Below are 25313 nucleotides of genomic sequence, written 5' to 3' on the forward strand. Positions count from 1 at the left end.
TTTGGCTTTGGCCTGGCCCAGCCCTGGCTGTTGCAGTCATTTGGGGAGTGAAGTAGCAGATGGAAGATGTGTCTTTCTGTCTTTCCTTCTCTCTGTAACTCTGAGTTTCAAATAAATAAATGAATCTTAAAAAAAAAAGTCTTGAATTTGAGTTGAAAGTATCAATGGAGCTTAAGATGAATTTCACGTTAAAGGAAGCTCTGTGCCACCACAGGGCCTGCAGGTTATGAGCGACAGAGCGGAGCTTAGCGCTTGTCTTACCAGGGCATCCAAGCCTAAAAGGAGCCCGAGCTTTCACTTTGTTCTTTCTTCCTTAGCAACAGCTCTTGATCCTAGAGTTTGGGGCAGGAAGTATACAGGATAAGTCTGGAACATTCCATCATAATAGATAACAAGAAAGTTAACAAATACTACCAGGGTTCTTATCAAATGGACTTAGGAGCCAACTGAAGAGGCCCGATTGGCCAAAAATAAGGACAATTTGAGCACCAGGAAGCTTAATAACTGCAATGAATTGAAACATGAAATGTTTGTTTTCAGTGATCACTAAAAGTACTAAAAACTAACAAAAAACTACTGGTCACCTCTGGAGGATGCTACTAAAACCAAAACTTTTTAAAAAAGATTTATTTATTTATTTGAGAGGCAGACGCAGAGGTAGAGGTGGGGGGTGGGGGGAGGGAGGGGGGGAGGAAGGGAGAGGGAAAGAGAGGGAGAGAGAAGTCTTCCATCCACTGGTTTACTCCCCAGATGGCTGCAATGGCTGGAGCTGCGCTGATCTGAAGCCAGGAGCCAGTAGCCTCTTCTGGGTCTCCCAAGCGGGTACAGGGGCACAAGGACTCGGGCCACCTTCTACTACTTTCCCAGGCCACAGCAGAGAGCTGGATGGGAAGTGGAGCAGCCGGGACTCAAACTGGCACCCATATGTGATGCCAGCACTGCAGGCGGCGGCCTCATCCATTACACCACAGTGCTGGCCCCTAAAACCAAAACTTTAAAAAAAAATTCTCATCTATTTGAAAGGCAGAGCGAGCGAGAGAGAGAGACAGACTGTGGGGAGCAACTCGGACTAGACTAAGTTACTGGAATTAAGACTTATTCTATGCATCTGCTCTCCCACAATATGGCGCTGAGAAGGGAGAAACAGCTTCTACACAGCTGCCTCCAGTTCAACCAATAAACTGTAGGACCTACTCCTATTGTTGGAAGAAAACTTAGGGAAACATACCGGGTAGAGAAAAATGTTAGGGAAATTGAAGCTGCGGGGGCGGGCCGAGGCAGAAACGTAAGCTATGTTGGAATTCTTCAAGTCAGCCCGGGGAGCAAAAGGCGAAAATCTGGAACCAGAGGCAGAGACGTGGGCCGCCAGGTTGGAATCCGTCCAGCAAAGGACGGGAAGCCAAGCCGAAGGGCGCAGACGTGAGCTGGGTTGAATTCGCCAGGTTAGCCCGGGAACTTGGACTGAATACCGGTGGCGGAAACGTGAGCTGTGCTGTGTGACTCATGGAAGCCGCCGCGCGCAGAGAGAGCACGTGGGGCACAAGCAGATAGGGAACCCGGGGCTAGCCCGAGGCCGTGGTGCGGACGCAAAGGGCGCGGAGCGCGCGGAGCCGAGAAGCAGCCTCGGGGCGGGCGCCGGGAAGCCGCGGGAAGTTTAGAAGTAAAATGAGAGAAATAGGAATGCTGGCAGATAGAAATAAAATAGGAGAAATAGGAATGCCCGGAGATAGAGAAATAGAGAAAAATAAGGCCTCCCCACAACACAGCAATGAGAGAGCTTGGATTCGGTCTGCCTGATTAGTAAGACGACAAGCACCTGCGGGCGGCTAGCAGCTTATGCGCCGCAGGTCACCGAAGACAGGCACGAATTAACATTAATAAGTCTCCCCACAATACGGCAATGAGGCTTGGATTTGGTTTGCCTGATAGGGCTTGTAAGCACCTGCAGGCAGTTCTAGCAGAGCAGAGCATGCGCTGCAGGGCACCGAAGACAGGCACGCATCAGCGCCTAAAAACCTCCTCACAACATGGCGAAGAGAGGACCCGGATTCGGTTTGCCTGATTGGTAGGGCTTGTAAGCACCTGTGGGCAACTCTAGCAAGCAGAGCAGTGTGTGTGCCGCGGGGCACCGAAGACAGGTGCGTATCAACGCCAAAAAATAAAAAGAAAGGGGGATCTGTGGGGAGCAACTCGGACTAGACTAAGTTACTGGAATTAAGACTTATTCTATGCATCTGCTCTCCCACAATATGGCGCTGAGAAGGGAGAAACAGCTTCTACACAGCTGCCTCCAGTTCAACCAGTAAACTGTAGGACCTGCTCCTGATTGGAGGAGAGCAGCGTACTCGGCGTGTGGGTAGCAGAGTTGGGATTGGTGGAAGAGGACTATAAAGGAGGAGAGAGACAACATGCACCAGGAACATCTAAGGGGAACATCTATCTGAAGGAACACCTGAGCAGCCCCCGAGAGAGCCGGCCGGCGGCGTGCCGCTCCACCGCGGAAGTGGGGAAAGTGGCTAGGGGGAACCGCCCTTCCACGGAGGTGGAAGGGTCGGTAGCCAACCCGGGAAGAACCAGCAGCAAACCCGGGGAGGGCCGAGCAGACGAAAGAACAGCGCAGGGTCCTGTGTCGTTCCTCCACGAAGAGGGGGAGCGACACAGACAGACAGACATCATCCACCCACTGGTTCACTCACCAAACGCCCACACAGCCAGGGCTGAGCCAGACTGAAGCCAGCCTGTAATTCCAACCAGGTCTCCCATATGGGTGGCAGGGACCCAAGTATTTGAGCCATCACCTGCTGCTCCCTAGACACATTAGCAGGAAGGCGAGTCAGGAGTGGAGCAACCAGCACTTGAACGAGGCACTCCCGATAGGGAATAGGATGTGGGTGTCCCGAGTGGCAGCTTAACCCACTCTGCCACATTTGCTCACCAACACATTATTTTGGAAACTGGGAAAACTGGCAAAAGGAGACTTGGGTATTTATACTCTTTTTTCCAAAAGAATGGTGACTCTGGATAAGCAAATGAAGGAATTCTATGAAGGTGCATTATGAAAAAATTATGCATGTGTTTCAATTTCTTTGTACCAAAGTACCTTTAAATCCATTTCCCACCCTCATCTCTGAAATTAAAGTCCTATCATAGAATTAGAACATCACCATTTTATAATTCTTGACGAAATAGCGGGCTAGGGATTGACTGAGCATCCGAACGCCTCAGAGACCAGCAGATCTAATGAAAGCACACAGCGTGAGGTTTCCAACCACAAAACCTGAATCCAGCCACACCTCCAGATCCATTACAGAAAACAAGCAGAAAATACAGATACAGAAACCGTGAAAATGACACCCCAGGACTGGGGGGGATATGGGAATTCTGTATTACTACTTCACAATTTTTGTTTTGTATGCTTAAAGCTACCATGAAACAAAATATTTACAAAATTCACAAAGTTTCGGCCGGTGCCGCAGCTCACTAGGCTAATCCTCCGCCTTGCGGTGCTGGCACACTGGGTTCTAGTCCCTGTCGGGGTGCTGGATTCTGTCCCGGCTGCCCCTCTTCCAGGCCAGCTCTCTGCTGTGGCCCGGGAGTGCAGTGGAGGATGGCTCAAGTCCTTGGGCCCTGCACCCCATGGGAGACCAGGATAAGTACCTGGCTCCTGCCATCGGATCAGCGCGGTGCGCCGGCCACGGCAGCCATTGGAGGGTGAACCAACGGTAAAGGAAGACCTTTCTCTCTGTCTCTCTCTCTCACTGTCCACTCTGCCTGTCAAAAAATAAAAAACAAAAAGAAAAATTCACCAAGTTTCAGTTATAGAGGAGGAAATGTTTTGAGATTTATTGCACAGCATGGCGACTCATTAACAATGCCGTATTGTATACTTCAGAGGCTAAGACAATTTCAAATGTACTCACCACCAAAAAAAAAAAAAAAAAAAAAAAAAAAAGACAAGTATTTAAGTTGCTTTATATGTTAATTAACCATTGAGGGGCCAGCATGTGTACCAGGCTAAGCTGCTGCCTGCAGTGCTGGCATCCCACATGGACACACAGTTCCAGTCTCCACTGCTCCATTTCCAATCCAGCTCTCTGCTGTGGCCTGGGAAAGCAGCAGAAGATGGCCCAAATCTTTGGGTCCCTGCACCCATGTGGGAGACCCAGAAGTAGTTCCTTGTTCTGCCTGGTCCAGCCCCAGTCATTGTGGCCATCTGGGCAGTGAACCAGCAGATGGAAGATCTCTTTCTCCCTCTCTCTTTCAAATAAGTAAGTCTTAAAAAAAAGTTAAGCATCGAACCATCCCATTTTTAATATATATTTCATATCACTTTGTATCTCATAAGTATATATAATCATCATTTGTCAACTTACAATTTAAATGAACTCAGTAAACACATTACTTAAAATGACTGGGGCCAGCACTGTGACATAGCAGGTAAAGCCACTGCCGCCTGCAGTGCCGGCATACCATATCGGCGTCAGTTCGATGGGTGCTCGAACTGCTCCCTGCTAATGCGCCTGGGAAAGTAGTAGAAGATGGCCCAAGTCCTTGGCCATTTGGGGAATGAATCAGCAAACGGAAGACCTCTCTCTGCCTCAGCCTCTCTGTAACTCTGCCTTTCAAATAGATAAATCTTTAAAACAAACAAAAAAAGTAATGACTGCCATCTGGGGAGTGAACCAGTGGATGGAGGATCTCTGTCTCTGTTATGTGTTACTCCTAATAAAAATATCATAAAAAGTTTTTTTCCTAAGTTACTATGACATAAAAAAACTTCTGTATCTCAACAATAAAAGCACAACCCAATTTTAAAATGAGCAAAAAATGTGAATAGACACTTAAAAAGATTTTGTTTGAGGGAAACAGAGATTGATACTCCACCTGCTATTCCTTCCCACAGATGCCCGCACCAGCCAGGGCTGGGACAGGCTGAAACCAGGAGCCTGGACTCCACCCAGGTCTCCCCCATGGGTGACAGCGGCCCAACTACCTGGGCCATCCTCTGCTGCTCTCCCAGGTGCATTAGCAGGGAGCCCAGTCACAAGTGGTGCAGCCAGGACTTGAACCAGTGCCCATACAGGATGCTGGCCATCACAGGTGGCAGCTTACCCACTGTCCCACACTGCCAGCCGCTGAATGGGGCCAGCAAAAAATGTGAAGATGCTTAATATCATAGTCACCGGGGAAATGCAAAGCAAAACCACAACAGAATACCACTTCACACCCATTAGGGACGCCTGTAACTTAGAATCTTTTTTTAAAATATTTATTTATTTATTAATTTAAAAGTCAGAGTTACACAGAGAGAGGAGGAAAGGCAGAGAGGTCTTGCATCCACTGGTTCACTCCCCAATTGGCCACAACAGTCAGAGATTGGAGCTGCACTGATCTGAAGCCAGGAACCAGGAGCTTCTTCTGGGTCTCACACTCTGGTGCAGGGGCTCAGGGACTTGGGCCATCTTCTACTGCTTTCCCAGGCCATAGCAGAGAGCTGGATTGGAAGTGGAGCAGCCAGGACTCAAACCGGCGCCCATATGAGATGCTGGCACCGCAGTCGGCAGCTTTACCCACTACGCCACAGTGCTGGCCCCACGGGTGAGTGTTGATGAAGGAAGGAATGGGCCTCCGCAGGTTGCTGGGAGAAATGTAAGTGGTACAGCCAGGGGCTGGTGTTGTGGTGCAGTGGGTCGAGCCGCTGGTTCAAGTCCTGGCTTCTCTGCTTCCAATCCAGCTTGCAGCAAGGGATGGCTCAAGTGTTGGAGTTCCTGCCACCCTCCTGGGCAACCTGGATGGAGCCCTGGCTCCTGGCTTTGGCCTGGCCCAGCCCTGGCTGTTGCAGGCATTTGGGGGACGAGCCTGTGCATGGAAGATCTGTCACTCTGCTGTTTCAATAAATCAGTCTTAAAACAAAACACTCCCGTTCACTATGCCTTAACAACAAAGGGTGCCGGCACTGTGGACAAGTCTAGCAGCTAGTTACTGTGCGACCCAGTGGTCCCGACACAGAACACGCGTCCACACGAACCCTGACCCGGTCGCTCACAGCAGCACGTTTCCTAAAAGCCCCAAGGGGAGACCACTGCGGTGCCCAGCAGTTGATGAGCAAGCAGGACGCGGTGCCCCACACGATGGACACTGTTCCAAGACAAAGGCAGTGAGGTACAGGCTGTGACGTGCATCTTGAAAACACGATGCGAAGCCAAAGATCCGTCACCTGAGACCACAGCTGTTTGATTCCAGAAGAAACGTTCCAAACAGGGAGGTCCAGCCAAAAGGTACAAACGCAGCTACCAGAGCTGGCTGTGTGTGTGTGAGGTGGGGGGTGAACTACTAACAGGCACGTGGCTTTTCTGGGGGTCACTGAAGCATTCTGGGTTGACAGCGGTGACTGTCGCACAGCACTGTGAATAGAATGAGCACTGAATTGTGTGCTTTGAAGCGTGGATCGGATCTCACACTCAGCAGCACCAAGCGCCGCGCTGAGGTCAGGCCGGGTCCAAGCCTACAGTGAGGCTGTCGGCCCGACGGCCTCCTCCTCTGGTCCTCACTCACGCTGACCTCGACGATCCCGAGCTCTGGGCAGATTCTGTGGATCCATACATCTTGCTGGGATTGGTTTGGGAGTAGGCAGGAGATCTAGCATCAATGAAACCCAGCCATGAGGGGCTTGAGGGAAAGATTTGTAAGAAAAAGCCCAGCAGCGCCAGGGCAGGTGCTGCGGTGTAGAGCGTAAAGGTGTGCATCCCTTATAGGTGCCGGTTTGAGTCCCGACTGCTCCCTGATGATGCGCCCGGGAAAGCAGCGGAAGACGGCCCAACTCAATAAACTTGGGCCCCTGCACCCACGTGGGAGACCCAGCAGCTCCTGGCTCCTGAGCTGGCTCAGCCCCAGGCGTTGTGGCCATTTAGGCAATGAACCAGCGAATGGAAGATCTGACTCTTCCTAACTCTGCCTTTAATTAAGTCTTTAAAGAAAAACAAGAAAACCAGCAGCGTCCTGGCCACAGGCGTGCCAGCCCACCTGGAGCCATGGTGCTTGGACTACACACTGGGGGCTGCAGATGAGATGAAAACCTCAGGACCTGTCTGAGCTAACAGTTGCTATTTGTCACTGGGTCTTCCTTACTTAGGAACAGAGTGGGCCTGGGTGTAGGGCTGGGAAGGGTCCGTTTTTGTATCACCCACATCCACACCTTGGTACAAGGACAGGGCTGGCACTGAGCAAGTGGTTACGGCTGCTTGGACAGAAGTCCTTACCACACTTTGATGTCTGGGTTCATTCTTAAGCCCAGACACTCCCATGGCCCAAAGTTAGTCTCATTAGTATGTACAGGGACATTCAGAAAATCTGTGGGAAAATGGAATTGAGAGGAGTTTCTTCTGGTACAGAAAATACTGAAATCTAGGCTGGCGCTGTGGCTCACTAGGCTAATCCTCCGCCTAGCGGCGCCGGCACACCGGGTTCTAGTCCCGGTTGGGGCGCCGGATTCTGTCCCAGGTGCCCCTCTTCCAGGCCAGCTCTCTGCTGTGGCCCGGGAGTGCAGTGGAGGATGGCCCAGGTGTTTGGGCCCTGTACCCCATGGGAGACCAGGAAAAGCACCTGGCTCCTGGCTCCTGGCATCGGCGCCGGCCGCAAAGGAAGACCTTTTTCTCTGTCTCTCTCTCTCTCACTGTCCACTCTGCCAGTCAAAAAAAAAAAAAAAAAAAAAGAAACCTGAAATCTGTACATTTTTTTCCACGAGCTTTTTGAAGATCTCTTCCATTTCCCAGGTGAAGGGGAAGTTCAAGTTTACGGATACTCATCTCTAAGAATGAGTTACGATGAAGTTTTACCTGCCACCTTTCAACCCGGAGCTTCTCAACTACAAAGTGGGGGCAACACATCTCATACAACTGACCCAAAAACTAAGCCACAGTCCATGGCTCACCAATATTGATCAAGAACCAACTGCAGCTTCCCCCAGTTCCCAACTCCACTCAAAACAGAGCCCACGGCGCCCCTCGCCAGGACATCGGAGTGCAGAATGATTTCAGCAATGAAGCACCTGGAAACTAAGAAGCCGAAGTCAGAGAGTACTGTCAGGGGGCCCGCATCCTGACTCTGGCGCTCCTTAGAGGTAAAGTAACAATTTCTTCACCCACTTCCCCATGCATAACATGGGCCTAGCACTGGCGTCCACAATGTCTTTGGACTTAGGAGACAACATGCAAAATCCCTTATTCAAGAAGCCCAGTAGCGACCTTTGTGACAGAGGGTCAGCCCTTCAGCCAACAAAGCCAGCGGTCTGGAAGCAAATGCCAACTGCACTCCAGCCCGAGCCTACCGGAGCTCAGTACTCCAAACAGCCAACACCTCCCGCGCTTCAGTGAAGTCTCTGCAGCTTCTCCCAGCTGAAGCTATCAGGAAAGTTCCTGTCACGTGGCCTTCACAGAGGCAGACCCATGCAGACAGGGCACCTTCTCCCATCAACAGCTCAAAACCCTTCCTCCGCAGACGCCTGGATGAAGCACGGAGCCTCCCCAGCCAGCTACCAGGCGGAAGCAATCTACAGTTGGGAGTCCACTGCAGGGAACAGGTACAGCAAGGACAGAAACCACCGCCCAGGTCACACCTGGGACACCCCCCAACTCCCCCATCAGCTTTGGAGTGGGGACTGTAGATCAATGAAGGCACGCTCGCTGTACACGGGAGCGCCACACCTTCTACCAGAACGCGCCCTATCCCCAGAGACTTGGCAAAACCAGGTCCCCTTGGTGGGAAAAGATCAGAGGCACCATTCCAAGCCAAACTGTATCCAGCTTTATTAAAGATTCTTTTCATAAACAATCATGGTATTTCAGGCAGGACATGGGCAGACAATCGTGAACAGTATACAACTTTCAACTCCCTTCTTCAATGGACGACCAAAATCAGAAAGCCACTATAAAACCCAATGAAGTCTCCACGACGCTCTGGAAAGGGGAAGTTTAGAGTGAGGGCTGACATTTCACATTTAGCATGTTGTTTAACAACTTTTCACAAGCCGACCCTGACTTTCAGGAAATGAAATGAAATGGCAGAATGGTCAACCTGAAGATCCACAATCTAGAGAAGGAACCGCTGCTCTCTCCAGGCCCCATCGCAGGGGTCCCTGTGAAGTCCAGACTGCCCGTCGTGCTGGTACCGAATTGTCTGGGGTCAGGTCCCCACAGGTCTCTGGGTCTGAGGGAGTTAAGTCTATGCTGAAGGCAGACGGGGGGAGGAAGAGGGCATAAAATCAAATTTAGTTGTTCCACACCGCGGGGTGTGTGCCCTGGTGGCTGTGTCAAGGGCAGGGAATCCCTCCGGGGAGCCGAGAGGAGTCTCTCAGACCTACAGGGGACGGTGTTGCCCCCATCGATCCAGCTCCGGAGACCTTCTGTTAGTGACCTCTGCCCCTTCCCCCAAAACAACAATGAAGTGTTCTGTGTGCTAACAACATAGCTTAAAAAAAAAGTAAAACAAAATTCTGCATTTTTATAAAACTTGATAAAAAATAGTATTTCAAACTGTACAGTCACCAGAAGTACACAGTTATCAAAAACGCACACACTTCACTTGGCGTCTCCAGCACCTTCCGCTTTCTGTGCCTGCAAGACAAACAGAGTCACGTGGCACGCATTTACGAGGACCGTCTTCGTCCACAACCCACCTACAGCATCCAGGCGCTTCGACAAGCCCAGCACTCCCTGGGAGAGCAGCCTGCAGGCTGACTTTGCTAGTCACTGCCCCTGAGCCCTGCATCAGACGGGGGCCAGGCAACACCAGATCAGGTGGCCACCAGGCAGCACCTCGGGCGCAGTGCAGACACCTCACAAGTAAACTGGGACCCGCGGGGCGGGGTGGGCGTTCTGGGCGCCAGCGGCTGACCGCACACCTGACGCCCACCGTACCTGGTCTGCTTTGGCGTCTCCGTTCTCTGCAGGGTTATTCCCGTCCTTGCCAGCATCCGCTTTTCCCTTTTTCCCTTTGGGCACCTTCTCTCCCTTCTAAAAGGAAGGGAAAAACAGACCTGTTTCCTTCCGCTTCACCTTAGCAGGATACGGCCTGCAAAGCTCTGTGTAAGCAGTACTGTTTACTGGAAACAACAGGCAGAAGTCCTTCCCCATTTACGAGAGCAAAACTGATCCACACGAGGATAAGGCACGGGCCTTGGGGTCCAGGTCAAACCACCGCCTGCAATGCTGCTTTCGAGTCCCCGCTCCTTCGCTCCCCTCCAGCTCCCTGCTGACACACCGCGGACGCAGACGGCCCAGCACCTGGATCCCTACCAGCCACCGGGAGGCCAGGACAGAGTTCCTGGTTCCTGCTGCAGCCACTGGGGAGTGAACCAGCGGATGGAGGGAAGAGATCTATCTCTGTCGCTCTCTTTCCAATAAACAATTTTTAAAAGAAAAATCAGTGAATCCATCCTGAAACAGACAAACCTAGGCTAAACTTTCTAAAGTTTGCTGTGACCTTCAGCATACAAAATTGGTCTCCTAACCAAATGCACAATGTCCTGCACGCTGATGACAAAGCTACCACCGCTGGGGACCGGGGCAAGCAGGGAGTTCACGACACTCGTCCACGGAGTCAGCGCTGGGCTCACCCAAGGCAAAGGCCCCGTCCCGGGAAAACGACCCCCACATGAGCACTGCTGCCCCTCCCCCACTTACTTTTGCAGGGGCCTTTTTAGGCTTGGGTTCTGGCTTTGGAGGAGCTGGTTTCTTTTGTTTTTAAACAGGGAGAGAGGAAAAAGAACATTAACACACCGACCGAAGACAATAACCCAGACCCCAAGCGCAGCACCAGAGGTAACGCCCCCGCTCTCCAAGGTCTGCGTGGCCTCTGCAGAAACCACTCCAGCAACACCGAGCCGCCCTCCCCTCGCCACCGCCATCAGGATCGCTGAACCAATCAACTCCAAGCGGGCAAGCCACTCCGGCCCGGCGCACTTACAGCGGACAACCGTGCGGATCTTCTCTGTGGCTGCCGGAGAGAGAACAGGACAGGCGAGTCACCCCGGGGCACCTGCTCGCGGCCGTGTCAACCCAGACCCGGGCCGTTCCCACGAAAGGGGTCCTGGGCCTTTAGCCCCCACCCCAGGGAGAGCTCAGGACACCGCCTCAGAGAACAGAACTTACTTCGTCCTTCACCTTGGCCTTATCTCCTTTAGCATCCCCTTCGGCCTACGAAACAACAAGGAAAAAAAGACACAGGCGCTTCCGAGGGGCTGCTGAGGACCCTGGCAAGCCGCGGTGCCCAAGAGCGCCAGCCCAGCCAGCCGTGCCCAGCTCCCGGCGGCCGCCGGGCCAGGAAGCAGCAACAGCTGCCGCCGGCGCTGGCCAACCCTCCGGAGGCGGGGCCCGGCGCCGTTGCCATGGCAGCCGTCGAAGGCGGGAGAGCCGGGCGGCGCGCGCGCGGCCGCGGGGACTCGTGGGCGGCGGCGGCGCGCGCACCGCGCGGGAGGGGGGCCGTGGGCGGGCGGAGGCGGGGCCCCGCGCGCAGGCCCCGCCCCCTCGCGGCGGCAGTTTTTTGGCGGCAGCGCGTTCCCCCGCCCGCCAACCCTGAGCGCCGCCTTCCCGCCCTTTCGGGTTTGAATTGCCCGCCCGCGGGGAGGGGAGGGGAGGGGGCCTGGCGATGGGGGGAGGGGGCACGGGGCGGGCGCGACGAGCCCGAGGGGAGCGGGATAAACAGCCGCCAACATGGCTCCTCCCGCCGCGGCCGCCGCTCCTCCAATATGGCCTCTGGCGCCCGCGGGCAGCCGCGCCGCGCGGGGTGAGCCCGCGGCCGCCCACGGCGCCCCGAGCCCCCGCGCCGGTCGGCAGCGCCTGTTCCGGCCGGCGCCGACTCTCGCGCCCGAGCCGGGGAGGCGGCGGCGGCGGCGGCGGCGGCGGTGGCGGCGGCCCAGCGCCTGGGGCCCTCGCGCCACGTACCTTTCTCTTGGGCATGGTGGCGGCGGCGGCGGCGGGACGTAGGCGCTGGGCGCGGGGATGCAGCGGCGCGCGGGCTTTGGTCGGTCCAGGGGTCGTCCTCGCCTCTTCTTCTTCACACTGCTCGGGCTCCGGGGGGTTTATAAAGTTTTTATAGCGCTGGGAGCCCCGGACCGGTTAGAACCGGATTTCACCTCCCGCCGCCGCTCATTGGCCCAGCTGGGGTCACGTGGGCGGGGTTTAAACTCACCTCCTCTGGAGGGAGTGAGGAGGGGGGCTGGGGGGAGGGCGCGCGAGACGGCGGCGCGCCCAGGGGTGGGGGCGCAGTGGGGGCGGCGCGCGTCGAGGGCACTCGGCGAGGAGGGGCGCGCGGGGGGTTGGCTCCCGCCAAGAGCTGGCTTGTGCAAGCCACCAAGTTCCTTCCACCTTATGCAACCGAGCCACCCACTTCTCGGAGCCGTGCGACACTCGGGGCGCATCTCCGCGGCTCTCCTTCCTGCTCCCGCTGGGGGCCCCGGGAGAGGGCTCGGGCCCGCTCCGCTGGAAGCCGCAGGAAGCGCGCCGCCCGAGGCGCGGGCTGCAGTTGCCAGGGCCAAGGCTGCCGCTGAAGTGGGAGTAGAGCGGGGCAGCCCGCCTGGCGCAGCCGGACGCGCGTGCTCCCGCGCTGCCACTCCGGAGAGCCCTCCGTGCCCTCACCTGGGAGGCGGTCCGCTCGGGGTCGGGTGGGGATCGCAGGGGAGCCTTTTCGCTCAGAGGTGCCTTCCGGGTGCTGTGGGGCAGGTAGGAGCTGTCCTTTCAGCACCCGTTGCTCAGCCGCCTCCCCAAACGCTGAGGCGGCCCCCCATGGCTGATGGGGGGGGCTCCTTTAGGGCCCTGTAATTACTGAACCCCAGGACCCCGCCACAGAATGACGGACAGCGCCTGCCACGGCCTACCAGAGTCCCCTCCCCCTAAGCTCTACCCAGCTTGGAGACATGGAGCCCAGCTGCCCCCACCCGACGAGGCGGCCACCAAGCCTGGGCGCTGCAGACGCAGCTGGCGAAATCCCTCCTACTGTCAAGCTGGCTTCCTTTCATTTGGGTGACGGAAAGGAGGGTGGAGACAAGCGCCCGGGGATTAGGGGACAAGTAGAGGAACAGGTGTTGTGATGGCAAAAGGGCACTTCCAGGGCCTGCCTCCCCTGCCGGAGCGGGAAGCCTTGGTCTTGAGCTAGCCAAACGCACGTGGAGGGCGGCCAGGCGATTGCAGCAGCAAAACAAGTCTTACATCTAAGAATCTTAAAAATTCTATTATGAGACCCAGGAGAACAACAGGATAAAAGTCCTCAAAGTGGGGGTTGGCTTACAGGTGGAAGGACACTTAAATTGGTCCCACCTGGTTTGCACAAATCCTACCAACAGAAAGCAACCGTTAAGTTCAAATCAAGTATTTTGCAGATGCTGCCACCGGACAGCAATGGCCTCAATGCCTCTCCTTCCCACTCCCAGTGTCTCCTGGGGCAGCTGCTCCCTGCTCCACCCTGCGTACCTTTCCCAGAACACAGGACCTCAGGCCAGAAATACCAGTTCCATTAATCATCTCCACCGTCCCCCAATCATATTAGGGAAAGCCAGCCACACTCACAGGGTAGATTCCGTGTGCTGCCTCCAGCCCCTCATTCCCGCCTTAATTGTAGGGCTCTGTATTATAGCCACATAATTCATGCCTCCCTAATTAAGGCTGTCAACAGCCCCATTGTAAGACTGGAAAATGTACAGCACCTGCTCTCCGGGAACATGGTGCCAGGGATTGGTAGTGGGGAGTGCCAGGTGTGTAGGGGGCTTGCCAAAGGATGAGTTGATTGGCTTTTCAATCGCAGTGTCTGGCATTTATGCTTGTTTCAGGAAGCAGGGACAGTGGCCAAGGGGCCTGTGGCACCAGGTATCTAGGCACAGAAAGGCAAGGATGGGTTCGGGTCTCAGAAGTTTGGGGGCTCGGCAGTCTACTCTGCTTACAAGATCCCACCTCCCTTCTGGAGGGAGGCACTAGGGAAACAGATTGCAGAAAGGAAAGCGGGGACACCGAGGGGCAGCCCCGGGCAGGAACCGCCGGAGCAGTCGCTCAGACAGCTCTTCAAAGGCTCTAATCCTCTCAGCGGCGACGCCTGGCAGGGGAGGTGAGGGAAAGGACACAGCCTTCCTTGACTCTGCCCTCTTCCTCCTGCTGGGCAGCCTTGGCCTTCACCAGCAGAGAGCGCCTGGAACAGCCTCGCCATGCTGAGAAGTCAATCGTCTCAGGGCCTTCTTGGGGAGCCAGGTCAGAAGCCGAGAAACCTCAATGACTGAACCAGGAGGACAGGAACTGTGCCTGGTTCTGTTCAGTCCTGATGTGTTACCAGGAAGTAGGCCGGTGCTGCATTCGATTCACCAGGGCCTACAGGCCCTTCTGTTACCCTGTAGCCATGGAGGGAGCCGGTCCCACTGGGAGTGGAGCCTGGCCCCGTGCCCTGCGAGAGGAGGAGAAAAGCTTGTGTGGGCTGAGTCGACAATAGGTAATTGGATTGTAATCACCCGGCTGGCTTCCGCGCGCCATTGGGGGCGCTGAGCCTTTCAGTGAGCAATCAGTACTGCGTGGTGGGAGGGGGTAGAGATTCAATAGCAAATCCCAGGTGGAGAGCCAAGGGGAGGAGCAGCAGATGGGCACATTTTCTTTCAGTCGCTCCTGCCCCTTTTTTCCCTGCCCAAATAATGCTGGCTGCCTCTTAGCTATTTACCAGCCGACCCAAGGTAGAGCCAAATCTTCCGTGCAAGTCAGGGGGAAGGCGGAGATGGATGGGTGAAGGGCTATGGTTCGGGCAGGGAGGGGGTGCCCTCTTCCCTGCAATTGTTTGCTGAAGGATGTGCTGTTGCAAGAAAAGTCCGTCCAGGAGCACAGAGAGAGTGGTGGCAGAGGCGGAAGGGGCAGGCAGCCAATGCACTGTGGCGCCCTGCTCGCCAGACCTGTAGGTGAGCACAGCTGGGTTTACTGGCCTTGGGGGAAGACTCCTCTTCAACCCTTCCCAGGGGCCACTGTCACAGGCAGTCCAAAGATATCTACAGCCCGCAGCCCTGGCCTCGGGGGCTCCCCTGCCAAGCAAAGGGAAGACAATTCTTCCTCAAGAGGGAGGTGCCTTTCACCAAAAAATGAAAGGGGAGTGGGGCCCTGGAGGCAGAGGGCAGGACAAAGTGGCAGGCAGCCAGCCTCACTCAGGCTGATGCGGTGCCCAGACGTGCCAGCCAGTCAGCCCGCTTGAGCTCCAAGGCCTGCAGGAAGCCTTGGACCCGCTCTTCCCGTCTGGCTGAGAGTCTGTGCAAGCGAGTCCGTCGGAGCTGGGTGTCCCCACTGGCCTGGAGCCCCTCTCGCAGCAGCTGCTCTGTCACTGCAGCCTGGTCCCTCTCCAGCTGGTGCCTCTTCCGCTCCTCTGCATACATGTCTCGGGCCTTCTGCTGGAGAAAAGGGGGACCGGGGTGGGGAGATCACTTTTAGGCATGGGTGGAACTGGGAAGGAGGAGGGAGGGGTGGGGCACAGGGCAGGCCAAGTAGGGTGGAACAGTGAAGAGCTTGTACCAGATCTGGAACGCTAGGGAGTAGGTGTGCAGTGGGTGGTGCCCTTGTTGGACAGGCACGACAGTGGCTGTTTTGGGTCCATCTTTGTTTTGTGTGGAAGCATCTCTATTCCTTACAGTTCTTCTCAGGCAAATGTGGGTCTGACTTCTGATTCCCCCACCAACTAGCTTTGTGGCTTTGGCCAAATCCTCTCCTAACCTCATTTCTTCATCTGTAAAGTGGGGGTTGTGCCTACCTTGAAGAGTGGTTTTAAGGATTAGAGATAATATATGCAAAATCCTCTCTAGCATATTAGCAGGCTCTCAGACAGAAACAGCAATTTGGCATGTTATTATTGTCTACTGTCTGCGGCAAGGAAGGTCCTGTTCCTGTCTGGGGCACTATTGCTCACTTCCTTTGGTCTCCCATGTTCCCCACTCCCTACACTGCTGTCCAGGCTGTGGGTCTACATTTACCTCCTGTATGGAGACCAGCCACAAGCATACAGCCCTCCCAGGAACATTCTGAGAAGCATGTTCCATTCTGTTAAGCCACTGACTACACTGTGCCCAACAGACTAGGTGCTAGTGTCCACCGTCCCCTCTCTTAGAAAATAAGCCTGGAAGGTGTGATAGAGCCTCAGGGCCCGGAAACCAGTGCTGACCTCAGGTAGTGATCACAGGCCCCGCAGCACTTCTCAGTCCTTGTGTTTCTCCAGACAAAAACAGGGCAGGGACTGTGCTCCTCCTCCAGGGCACTAGGGGCACCCTGTACATGTGAAACACTCAATCCATTGACCATATGAGCCCAGGAGGGCAGGGATGACACTCCTGGCACAGGAGAGGGGAAAATCTCTTTGGAGCAGAACCAAGGCCTTGCTAATGCTCTTTTTCTGCCAGTCTAACTGGCCACCAATCTCCTCCTGCCAAACCTATTCTGTGTGTGAGAAACCATTTTCCTACAGGGTGCCTGGAGGTACCCTATACTCAAATGGCCCTTACCACTCCCTACCTTCTATCACGGTACCCTGTGTATGTGTCTTTGTCCTAATGAGCCTGTGGGCATTTTGGCTGCTCTGTCTTCTTTCTAGACTCTCTCCTAGGCATAGTACTTCATCTGCTGTCTCACTTGACCATGAGCCATGAGGGAGGTACTTTCTGTGTGTTGGAGACTGACATGGAGGCTCAGAGAAGTGGTTTGCTGAGGTCTCTAGGCAATGACGGTTCACCATATGAATGCAAAAAAATCCCCACTGCAGGCTCTTGAATGGTCTCAGGTATTCAAGGATACTTCTTGTTAACATTACAATGATCCCATGTGGAGCTTTGACTACCACAGGCTTGGGCAATTGCTGCAGAAGCTTCCATGTGCTGGAAGGGCTTCTTCCTGTCCTTGATCATGGGGGACCCTGGGTCCCATCCACAGCAACCCAGGTGCTTACAGGCTGGTTAGGACACAGCCAGGTCCATGAAGTATCGTGGTACGAGGTAGAATGTGGGAATGGAGGCAAGAGGAAGGGCCATGCACGTTCAGAGGAAACAGCAATTATGGCTAGCGGAGGTCAAGGAGTGAAACATCATGGACAGGCAGAATTTGAGCTGACCTTTCACCAATGGGGAGGAATCAGACAGAGGTGAGGTGTACAGAGTACTTTAGCAGTGAGAGTTAACAGGGAAAGGCACAAAACAGAAGACCCTGCTCAGGTCAGAGTAAGTCTACCTGGCACACTGAGGTTTGAAAAGTTTCTGTCCTAAAGACAGCCTCACCTCTCTGAGGCTATTCTAGATCTGCAAAATGGGGCCAGCATCCCACACTGGAGTGCCACTCTGCGTCCCAGCTCCTGTGTGTCTGATCCAGCTCCCTGCTGATGTGCCTGGGGAGCGGTATTTGGGGCTCTGCTACCCATGTGGGAGAACAAGCTAGAGTTCCTGGTTCCTGGCTTTGGCCTGGCCTAGACCTGGCTGTTTCTGCCATTTGAGGAGTGAACCAGTGGATGGAAGATTGATATCTCTCTCTCTCTCTCTCTCTCTCTCTCCCTGTTGCTTTGCCTTCCAAATAAATAAATACATCTTTAGTCTGCAAAAAGGGGTAACAGTTTCCACCCCTGTCTTGTCTAAGAAAAATGAGATGATGAATGCCCAGCCTAGGACCTGGGCATTAACTGTTGCTGTTCTACCACCACCATGTGTGGCCAGGGCTAAATTCTGGACAGAAAGGATGAGTCACCTAGCCACTGACGGAGGAAATGCAGAGCTGGTTAAAGGCTCCTTGTGATTCTGAGGCTTCTTCCAAATGGTGACCTCTGATGAAAGGCCAGCAATGGAGGCTGTGGCCAAGGCAGAGCCTGGCCCAGCAGGGAATCTGTCACTGTTAGGACAGGAGAGCCGGGAGAGCTCCGTAAGCCCATGAGCTCCAACCTCCCCGTCTTGCAGTCAAGGACACAGGCCACGATGGGAAGGGACTTGTCCGAGCTGCCACAACTGGCTGAAGTTTCCTTGGTTTCTTCAGGAGGTGACTTCTTAGGAGGACGACTGTTCTCCAGGGATGACCTGCATCTAGACTCCTATCCAGCTGCCACGTAGTCAGGGTCTACCCTCCCAATCTCAGAGATGCTCTAAGTTCTCATGTAGTCAGCCTTGGAAAATTCAAAGCTACAGAAGTGCTAAGAGTTCAACTTGGCCGTTCCTGGTCATTTATCTACTCTCCCTGTGGGACGGACAGTTGGGAAAAGGAGGGCATTATTTCCTTCCTCAGTGACGTTTGGTACTTAGGCAGTCTTGGCGCAAGGGCTCCAAGAACCTCACTTTGAGAAACGTCACCGTAATCCTCCTGGGCCTTACAGCTCTCCGCGCTGGTCCTCTCCACGGAAGAAGCAGGGCATGTATGTTCCAGGCCTCCGGCACTTAAATCCTCAGGTCCTCCACCACCTCACTGGGGCCTGGGCAGAGGCTGAGGGTGCTGGGCTTCAGAACACCTGTTCACCAATGGAAAGTCCTCCCCAAAGCCACAACCAGCACGCCCAGGTCAGTAGCACAAAGACAGAGAGTGCCTTCTGCAGGAAATGTGATGTTCTGAAGGCCCTGGGGCTTCCCTGCCCAGGGCATTGTACTGGGCACAGGATGACCATGGTACTGCTTGTGTATGGCTCTCCTGTAGGCGGGTGAGGTCAGATGAAGGCCCAAACACACACACGGAACACTTTTAACCACCATTCTCTGACAATGGCCTTTGTTCCAGGCACAATACTCAGCACTTTGATGTGTTAGCTTACTGAATCCTTCTCACAAACCTCTAAGGTAGGTACTCTTATCAATTTTAAAATTCTTTTCTTTTATAGATGAGGAAAATGAAGGGCTAAGTAGCCATGAGTCAGTCACATAGCTTAGCAGGCAGCACCATGATTCCAAGTCAGGAATGCAACTCCAGGTTTTAACTTCTCCGGAGGGGAAGAAGGGACCTGAAGAGCACTAGAACGACAGTGGCTGACCCAGTCTGGTTTCTGCCGTGACAAAGTTCCCCTCTGCGACGTCACCCTGGGAGCTTAGGTGCACCGGCACGTCCTATTCATCTCCATCAGTGAGGCCCCAAGAACCCACCCATGCAACCTGTCACCGAGGATCACTCTGCACTGCTGCCCCCTTTCCCTGGCCTGATTCCCTAGCTGCCCTTCCTCCCTGCTACCTTCTGTGCCAGAGGCAAGGTGGCCACCTGGGGACTGTTGTGGCCCCTTCAGATACCAAGGTCTAGGCCCTAACACCTGGCAGCTGAGCCCCAGCTACACTCAGCATCCACCAGCAGTCTTCTCCCAGGCAGCTCTAGGTCAGAGACTGCTTCCTGCTCTCTGCCTTGTTCTTCCGGACAAAAGGTACACACAGGGCTGACAGGCAGCTCAGACAGGCAGCTCAGAGTTTGACGACAGGAACTTGGTGATGGGAGAAGAGCAGATATGTGGAGGTAGGAAAGGAAGGGTATGGGAACAAAGGAACTGTGGAAAGGCCACTGTGGGCACACGGTACACGACAGGAATGTGGGAAAAGATATTTCTAGTCTGAGGCCAGCCCGGTGAGCATGCTGTTAGTCTGCACTGACCCTCAGCGCTTCTCTAAGGTGCTAAGAGTTTTAGAAACAGAGCTTTGAGGGATCCTGGGTAGGTAAAGCCAGGCTGGGCCTCTTAAGGGGCACTGCTGGAGAAGGCTTCAAGACAGTCAGTGTCTCTGTTAAAACTTGCTCTAGGCCGGCGCTGCGGCTCACTAGGCTAATCCTCCGCCTTGCGGCGTACCGGCTGCGGCGGCCATTGGAGGGTGAACCAACGGCAAAGGAAGACCTTTCTCTCTGTGTCTCTCTCTCACTATCCACTCTGCCTGTCAAAAAAACACACACAAAAAAAAAACAAAACAAAACAAAAAAACTTGCTCTAAAAACTGGAGCAACAATAGTAATTTATCTATTTTATAGCACTTTACAGAATCTATGTAAGGGACACCACACCTGACATGGTCAGAACTCAATAATGTCTGCAGTTATGATCAGAGTACAACATGGAACTCACATATTCCACTCTGACCTTGCCAGGCCACAGCCTACATGTCTTGGCTCCTAATAACATCAGTATTCAGAGCTATTTGTTCTACATTACAAGAAACATAGGAAAGTTTCAAAATCACATTACCAACTTTACCATTAACAATAAACCTCTTAAGTAATGGTGATGTCTGCTTTCCAGTTTGTGTTACCTTAGAACAGATTCCACCAAGCATGTCAGAGAACCGTGTTCAGGTAACCAGAATGAATCCCGTCTGTGGAGGGCTGTCACCTTGCCGGAGTTTCACCATCAGCCCTCCCTCACCATCACCTCCCCTTCTGCACTTCACCCCCACCTCGAGGCCCATCCCCTCTATCTCTGGCTACTGCAGGAGTTTGGTCTCTTGCTCCCTGAGAATCCCGAGTGAATTTTACAGAATGCTAATGAGACCCTGTCATTTCTTAATTCAAATCCTTCCATTCCATTACCATGGCCTATGACGTCCTGTAGGGCTGGGCCTGACTCCTCTTTCAGCCTCATCGCATGCCCCCTCACTTAGGCACACGGCCCTCTTACTCCATTCTTCCAAGACCCAAACTTGACAGCCCAACATCCTTGCACTCACTTCACTGCTTCCTAGCACATTCACTGCCTGACCACAATCAAAAAGGACCTTACCTACTTGAATACCGGTTCACTGTCTGTCTCCTCAACCGAGAACACAAGCTCCAGGAAGGTACACATCTTGTCTGGCCGGCTAACACCTGTCTCTCCTGTGCCTAATACAGTACCTCACTCATTCCAGGTACTCAAAGAGTATTTATTGGATGAATGAAATTTGAGGTAACTCCTCCAACAACCATGTGCAAAGCATCTGAGAAACCTGAAACTACAATAAAAGGCAACTGAACAACCAAATTAGAGATAAGAATATCCACACATGGGAGCACAGCCACCAAGCTCCTGGAGCTTCTTACACAGTCCATTTACTCTCTTTGTACACATAGTTCTTTTTCTTTTTTTAAATTTTTTCTTCATTTATTTGAGTGATGCTGGGATGCACAAACTCAACCTAGGTCTCCCACAAGAGTGGCAGGGAACCAACCACTTGAGACATCATTGCTGCCTCCCAGGGTCAGCACTGTCTAGAAGCAGGAGACGGAGCCAGGAGTTGAACCTAGGCACTCCAATGTGGGATACAGGCATTGCAACCTGTGCCCTAACTGCCAGGCCAAATCCCCATCCCTCTAAACATAATTCTAACATGCTTAATTAGCTGCTTCCTTACCTACAATCGAGTTTATGGTATTATTACTATTTTGCTATTTTATTTACATAAAATAGTAAGAAAAAAAGGAGGGAGACACAGTCAAAATTAGCCACTGACAGCAGTAGCAAGTGAGAGGAGAACACAGAAAAAAATATAAGAAATCTGAAAGCCACGTATCTTGATACAGCCCCACCTTTAAGGACATCACTGTTTACAAGTGCTTATAGTTACCATTATCATTATCATTAGAATGTGATTATTCTAATCATTACCACATTAGCAAGTATCTGCTATATAGCAGGTATCGATGAACTATGTGTAAGGAACATTTCAGAAAGTTTTCCATCAAAAAAGGGTAAGGACAGCTCTAGTTCTCAGAAGGAACTTGGGTCTTGTGAAAAAATATGCTATTCATTCCTCATTCAGTCATTCAGATAACTGAATCTTACTGTTTTTCTTTCAACTTGTAAACTTCCCCTTTCAATTTCCTCATATTCTGAGACTAAATGATCAAGCCTTCACACTTCGACTGATACCAGGAGTTCTGGACTTGATGTCCATGGACAGATTTCTCAGGTTACATGAACCACCCTGAAGGTAATCTCTGTGTCTTAGTGGTCTGCCATTTTCCATGGATGATGGTCCAAGGCTTTTATTAGCTTCTCCAAAGGGGCCCTGACACCAAGGAGACTGACAAGCCCTGACTTACATCAGCTCTCCTGGGCGTCTGCACAGCAGGCTTAACTGTGCCAGCTGTAAGATCCCAGTTCCTAGTTCTGTGCCTTGAGACAGTTTTAGGCTCTTTGCACCTCTGTTTCCATATCTAAAAATGAGGATACCCAAACCTACTCGATATCAAGAGTTACATAAGAAAGCTTACATGAAATCAACTAAAGTGCCATGGTGGCCCCTCAGTGTTACCCCCACCCCACCTGCCACCCCCGTTATTAGTAAGACGCCTTCTAGTAAAACTCTGTCCTCAAGATTTGGTGACCAAGCGTCAAAGCAGAAGAGCAGCATTTTGGCTTGGTGGTTAGGATGCCAGTGTTCTACAGCAGAGTGCCTGCGGTGGATTCCTGGCTCTGGCTCCAGCTTCCTGTTGGTGCATATCCTGGCAGGAAGTAGTGATGGCTCAATTACTGGGGTTCCTGCTATCCATGTGGGAAACATGGATGGTACTCTCAGCTCCTAGTTTTGGTCACATACATTTTTGAGGAGTGAACCAACAGATAGCTCTGTCTCTCAAATAAACAAATTAGGAAAAAAAGGTAAAAGGAGAACTTCAAGCCTTGGCACACATAACTTCATACAATGGAAAGACAATGCTATTTTTGTTTTTTAATCTCTTTTGGAAGTGGTTTGGCTTTTTGCAAAATAAATAAATAATTTTTTAAATGTTCATCTACTTGAGAGAGAAGGAGTGATCTTCTAACTGCTGTTTCACTCCCTAAAATGTCTGCAACAGCCAGAGTTGGGCCAGGCCAAAGCCAGGAGCCTGGAACTCCATCCCAGGTGGCAGGGATCCAAGCACTTGAGTCATTATCCACTGCCTCCCAGAATGAGCATCGGTAGGAAGCTGGATCAGAAGCAGAGTAGCTGGGACGCGGACTGGCACTCTGATATGTGATGCAGGTGTCCCAAGTGGCAACTTAACCTGCTGTGCCATAACACCTATGGCTCTTGTATACTTTGGCTTGCCTTTTGTATACTCCCAATACTGCAATCTTTTATTAGGCTAATGTCTTCAGGGAATAATAGCCAGTCTCTCTGAGAAACCTTTTCTTGGGTCTTTAAGAGATTAAAGACTTGCAGCTTGAACCCCACTCCCACCTCTTACTGATTATATACCCTTGGCTCAATCATCTCTCTTTTAGTTGGTCATTTGTGTAAGGGCAGGGACCACTAACACTTACCTCCCTGGGTTCTTAGAAGCACTGAATGAGGTATTGCATGTAGAGTGTTTGCAATGTGACACACAGCAAGCATGCAGTGATTGGCAGCTGTTATTATCATCATCAACGTGCTTATTAGGAAGTGACTGCTATACATTAAGTTGGTCAATCAATGCTCATCTTTCCTCCCATCCCGTTCAGCCAGGCCAGTCCTGAACTCTTACCTGAAGCATGCTATGGTTCATTTGGAACTGTAGGATGGCCTCACAGAGGTTCCAAAATGTGTATTCTGGCCACAAAACAGGCTGGAACACCAGGCAGGAGTGGGAGGTCTGGGGAAGACAAAGGAGGGAGTATTGTTCAGTGACATGTTGCTGGGCACACCACCCTGCCCAGTCCTCCACGGAAGGGACAGGCTGAGCAGAGCCCAGAAGCCCGGAGGTCAGCCAGCACAGGCACCCCGAGCTGCAGCTGCTGCCGGGCCAGGCCTGATTCTCTCATGAATGGTGGAGAACTTATCTGAGGCAGTTAAATCACTTGCCTGCGGGAAAGCAGAACTAAAATGAGGCTAGATCAACATTTCCAATATGACAGCCAATTTCAGGACTATGGAGTAACATCTGGATTATGTTATTGGCTCGTGGCCCCTGGGGTCACCTGGGAGATGGAATGTTTGATAAAAGTCAGCCATGAACCAATGGCAGCTGCCACTGTGATTTTTAAGTAGCGATAGTACAGCACAGTGGTTAAGGGCATGAGTGCTTGAGCCAGACTGCCTGCATTTAAATGGCTTCACCATTTACTATCTATTTGAGTAGAGGTAAATTATTTAACCTGTCTAGGCTTCTGCTTCCTCAAGTGTGAAACTAGGTAATAAGAATACTTATATGAGATAATGCAGGGTGACGCTTCGTAACAGTCACTGATAGAAGAATCCCTTTCGGAACATTCCTGGCATATGCTTTGTGGGGATGAAGAATTCAATGCTTCACAGGGGATACCGTAGGTTGTCAGTTTATTTTGCCAAATCAACATCACAGCTTCTAACAAGATCCCAGGCATTTTCTCTGAAACAAATTTGGTTCTTCAAAGTGACGATCATTCCAGTATTTGAAGACTAGATTAGACTGCCTGTTATCTGTCCCCTAGGTTATGATGACTTGTTCAGGGTTTGTCTTTCCAGCATCCTCTACGTTTCAGGACAGTAGGGATCATCTTAACTTTGCTCCCGCCATATTTCTGGCACAAAGGAGGAACTCGAGTTCTTTTCTCCTGAGGTGCTACCTTTCAGGGGCACTATCCTTTGGCCATTCCTTGCTATCTAGGATGGCATCTCCGGTTAAGTCGTCCAGTTTACCAACGTGGCCTTTTAAAACTTGGTGCTAGGCCGGCGCCGCAGCTCACTAGGCTAATCCTCCACCTTGTGGTGCCGGCACACCGGGTTCTAGTCCCAGTCGGGGCGCTGGATTCTGTGTCGGTTGCCCATCTTCCAGGCCAGCTCTCTGCTGTGGCCAAGGAGTGCAGTGGAGGATGGCCCAGGTGCTTGGGCCCTGCACCCCATGGGAGACCAGGAGAAGTACCTGGCTCCTGCCTTCGGATCAGCGCGGTGCGCCAGCTGCAGCACGCCGGCTGCGGCAGCCATTGGAGGGTGAACCAACAGCAAAGGAAGACCTTTCTCTCTGTCTCTCTCTCTCACTGTCCACTCTGCCTGTCAAAAAAAAAAAAAAAAAAAAAAAAAAAAAAAAAAAAAAAAACTTGGTGCTAAGAAATAAACTTTCCAGACGTGATCTGAGCAGCAGAGTGGCCCACAGAGCTGTTAGGGGCACACCACACTTTCTTCAATGCAGTCACAGACTCAAAGTATCTTCAGCAGCTAATTCTTGGGTCACTTTTAAGACTGTGGTCCATTAAAATTTCTGGAGCTCAGTTTTGTCAGCTCTTTCAAGCTAATTCTCTCCCTCCAACCTCTCCTTGAACAAGGATTTCCCTGGGAGGCCAATTTAACAGAGATGGACATTTTCAAGCAAAAATAAACTGAATCAGATATGAACTTTTGGGGAACCACTTATGCTGGGGAAAATGAGAAGAGTGTGCACACAGTCTGTATCTGATGGACCGTGCTTACATAG

At 52.4% G+C, this 25313-nt stretch overlaps 2 protein-coding genes across 15 annotated transcripts in view; both read right to left on the minus strand.

Moving 5' to 3' along the window:
- Positions 1-8779: 8779 nt before the first annotated feature.
- HMGN2 (high mobility group nucleosomal binding domain 2) lies at positions 8780-12062 on the minus strand. Of its 2 annotated transcripts, none has more exons than XM_089301292.1 (6): positions 11940-12062; positions 11148-11192; positions 10963-10992; positions 10680-10730; positions 9915-10007; positions 8780-9611 (listed from the first exon to the last, which is right to left on the minus strand). In XM_089301292.1, exons 1-6 carry the CDS (start codon positions 11952-11954, stop codon positions 9576-9578), a joined length of 270 nt encoding a protein of 89 aa, XP_089157418.1. In that variant the 5' UTR covers positions 11955-12062; the 3' UTR covers positions 8780-9575. The 2 variants fall into 2 exon arrangements, with proteins under 2 accessions (XP_089157418.1, XP_051712789.1); XM_051856829.3 differs by having other exon boundaries at positions 9915-10010.
- Positions 12063-13205: 1143 nt separating this feature from the next.
- Positions 13206-25313, minus strand: part of DHDDS (dehydrodolichyl diphosphate synthase subunit) — a 38282-nt gene continuing 26174 nt past the window's right edge. For 7 of the 13 annotated variants that reach the window (XM_089301288.1, XM_089301285.1, XM_089301276.1 and 4 more), the window contains 2 exons: positions 23409-23516; positions 13206-15400 (listed from right to left, as the gene is read on the minus strand). In XM_089301288.1, coding sequence (XP_089157414.1) covers positions 15161-15400; positions 23409-23516 — 348 coding nt within the window. In that variant the 3' untranslated portion in view covers positions 13206-15160. The remainder of the gene's footprint in view (positions 15401-23408; positions 23517-25313) is intronic. The other 6 variants (XM_089301289.1, XM_089301287.1, XM_089301279.1 and 3 more) reach the window with 1 other exon arrangement.

The sequence above is a fragment of the Oryctolagus cuniculus genome, chromosome 7 (genome assembly GCF_051225735.1).
Source record: "Oryctolagus cuniculus isolate XC-2025 breed Fujian yellow rabbit chromosome 7, ASM5122573v1, whole genome shotgun sequence".
Classification (NCBI taxonomy): domain Eukaryota; kingdom Metazoa; phylum Chordata; class Mammalia; order Lagomorpha; family Leporidae; genus Oryctolagus; species Oryctolagus cuniculus.

Excerpts from the sequence above, each read along its gene's own strand:
- HMGN2 (XM_051856829.3), bottom strand. Across the intron at positions 10,993-11,147 it reads AGGCCAAGGTGAAGGACGAA|CCACAGAGAAGATCCGCACG; the intron begins GTAAGTTCTGTT and ends TCTCTCCGGCAG. Across the intron at positions 10,011-10,679 it reads CTAAAAAGGCCCCTGCAAAA|AAGGGAGAGAAGGTGCCCAA; the intron begins GTAAGTGGGGGA and ends CCTTCCTTTTAG.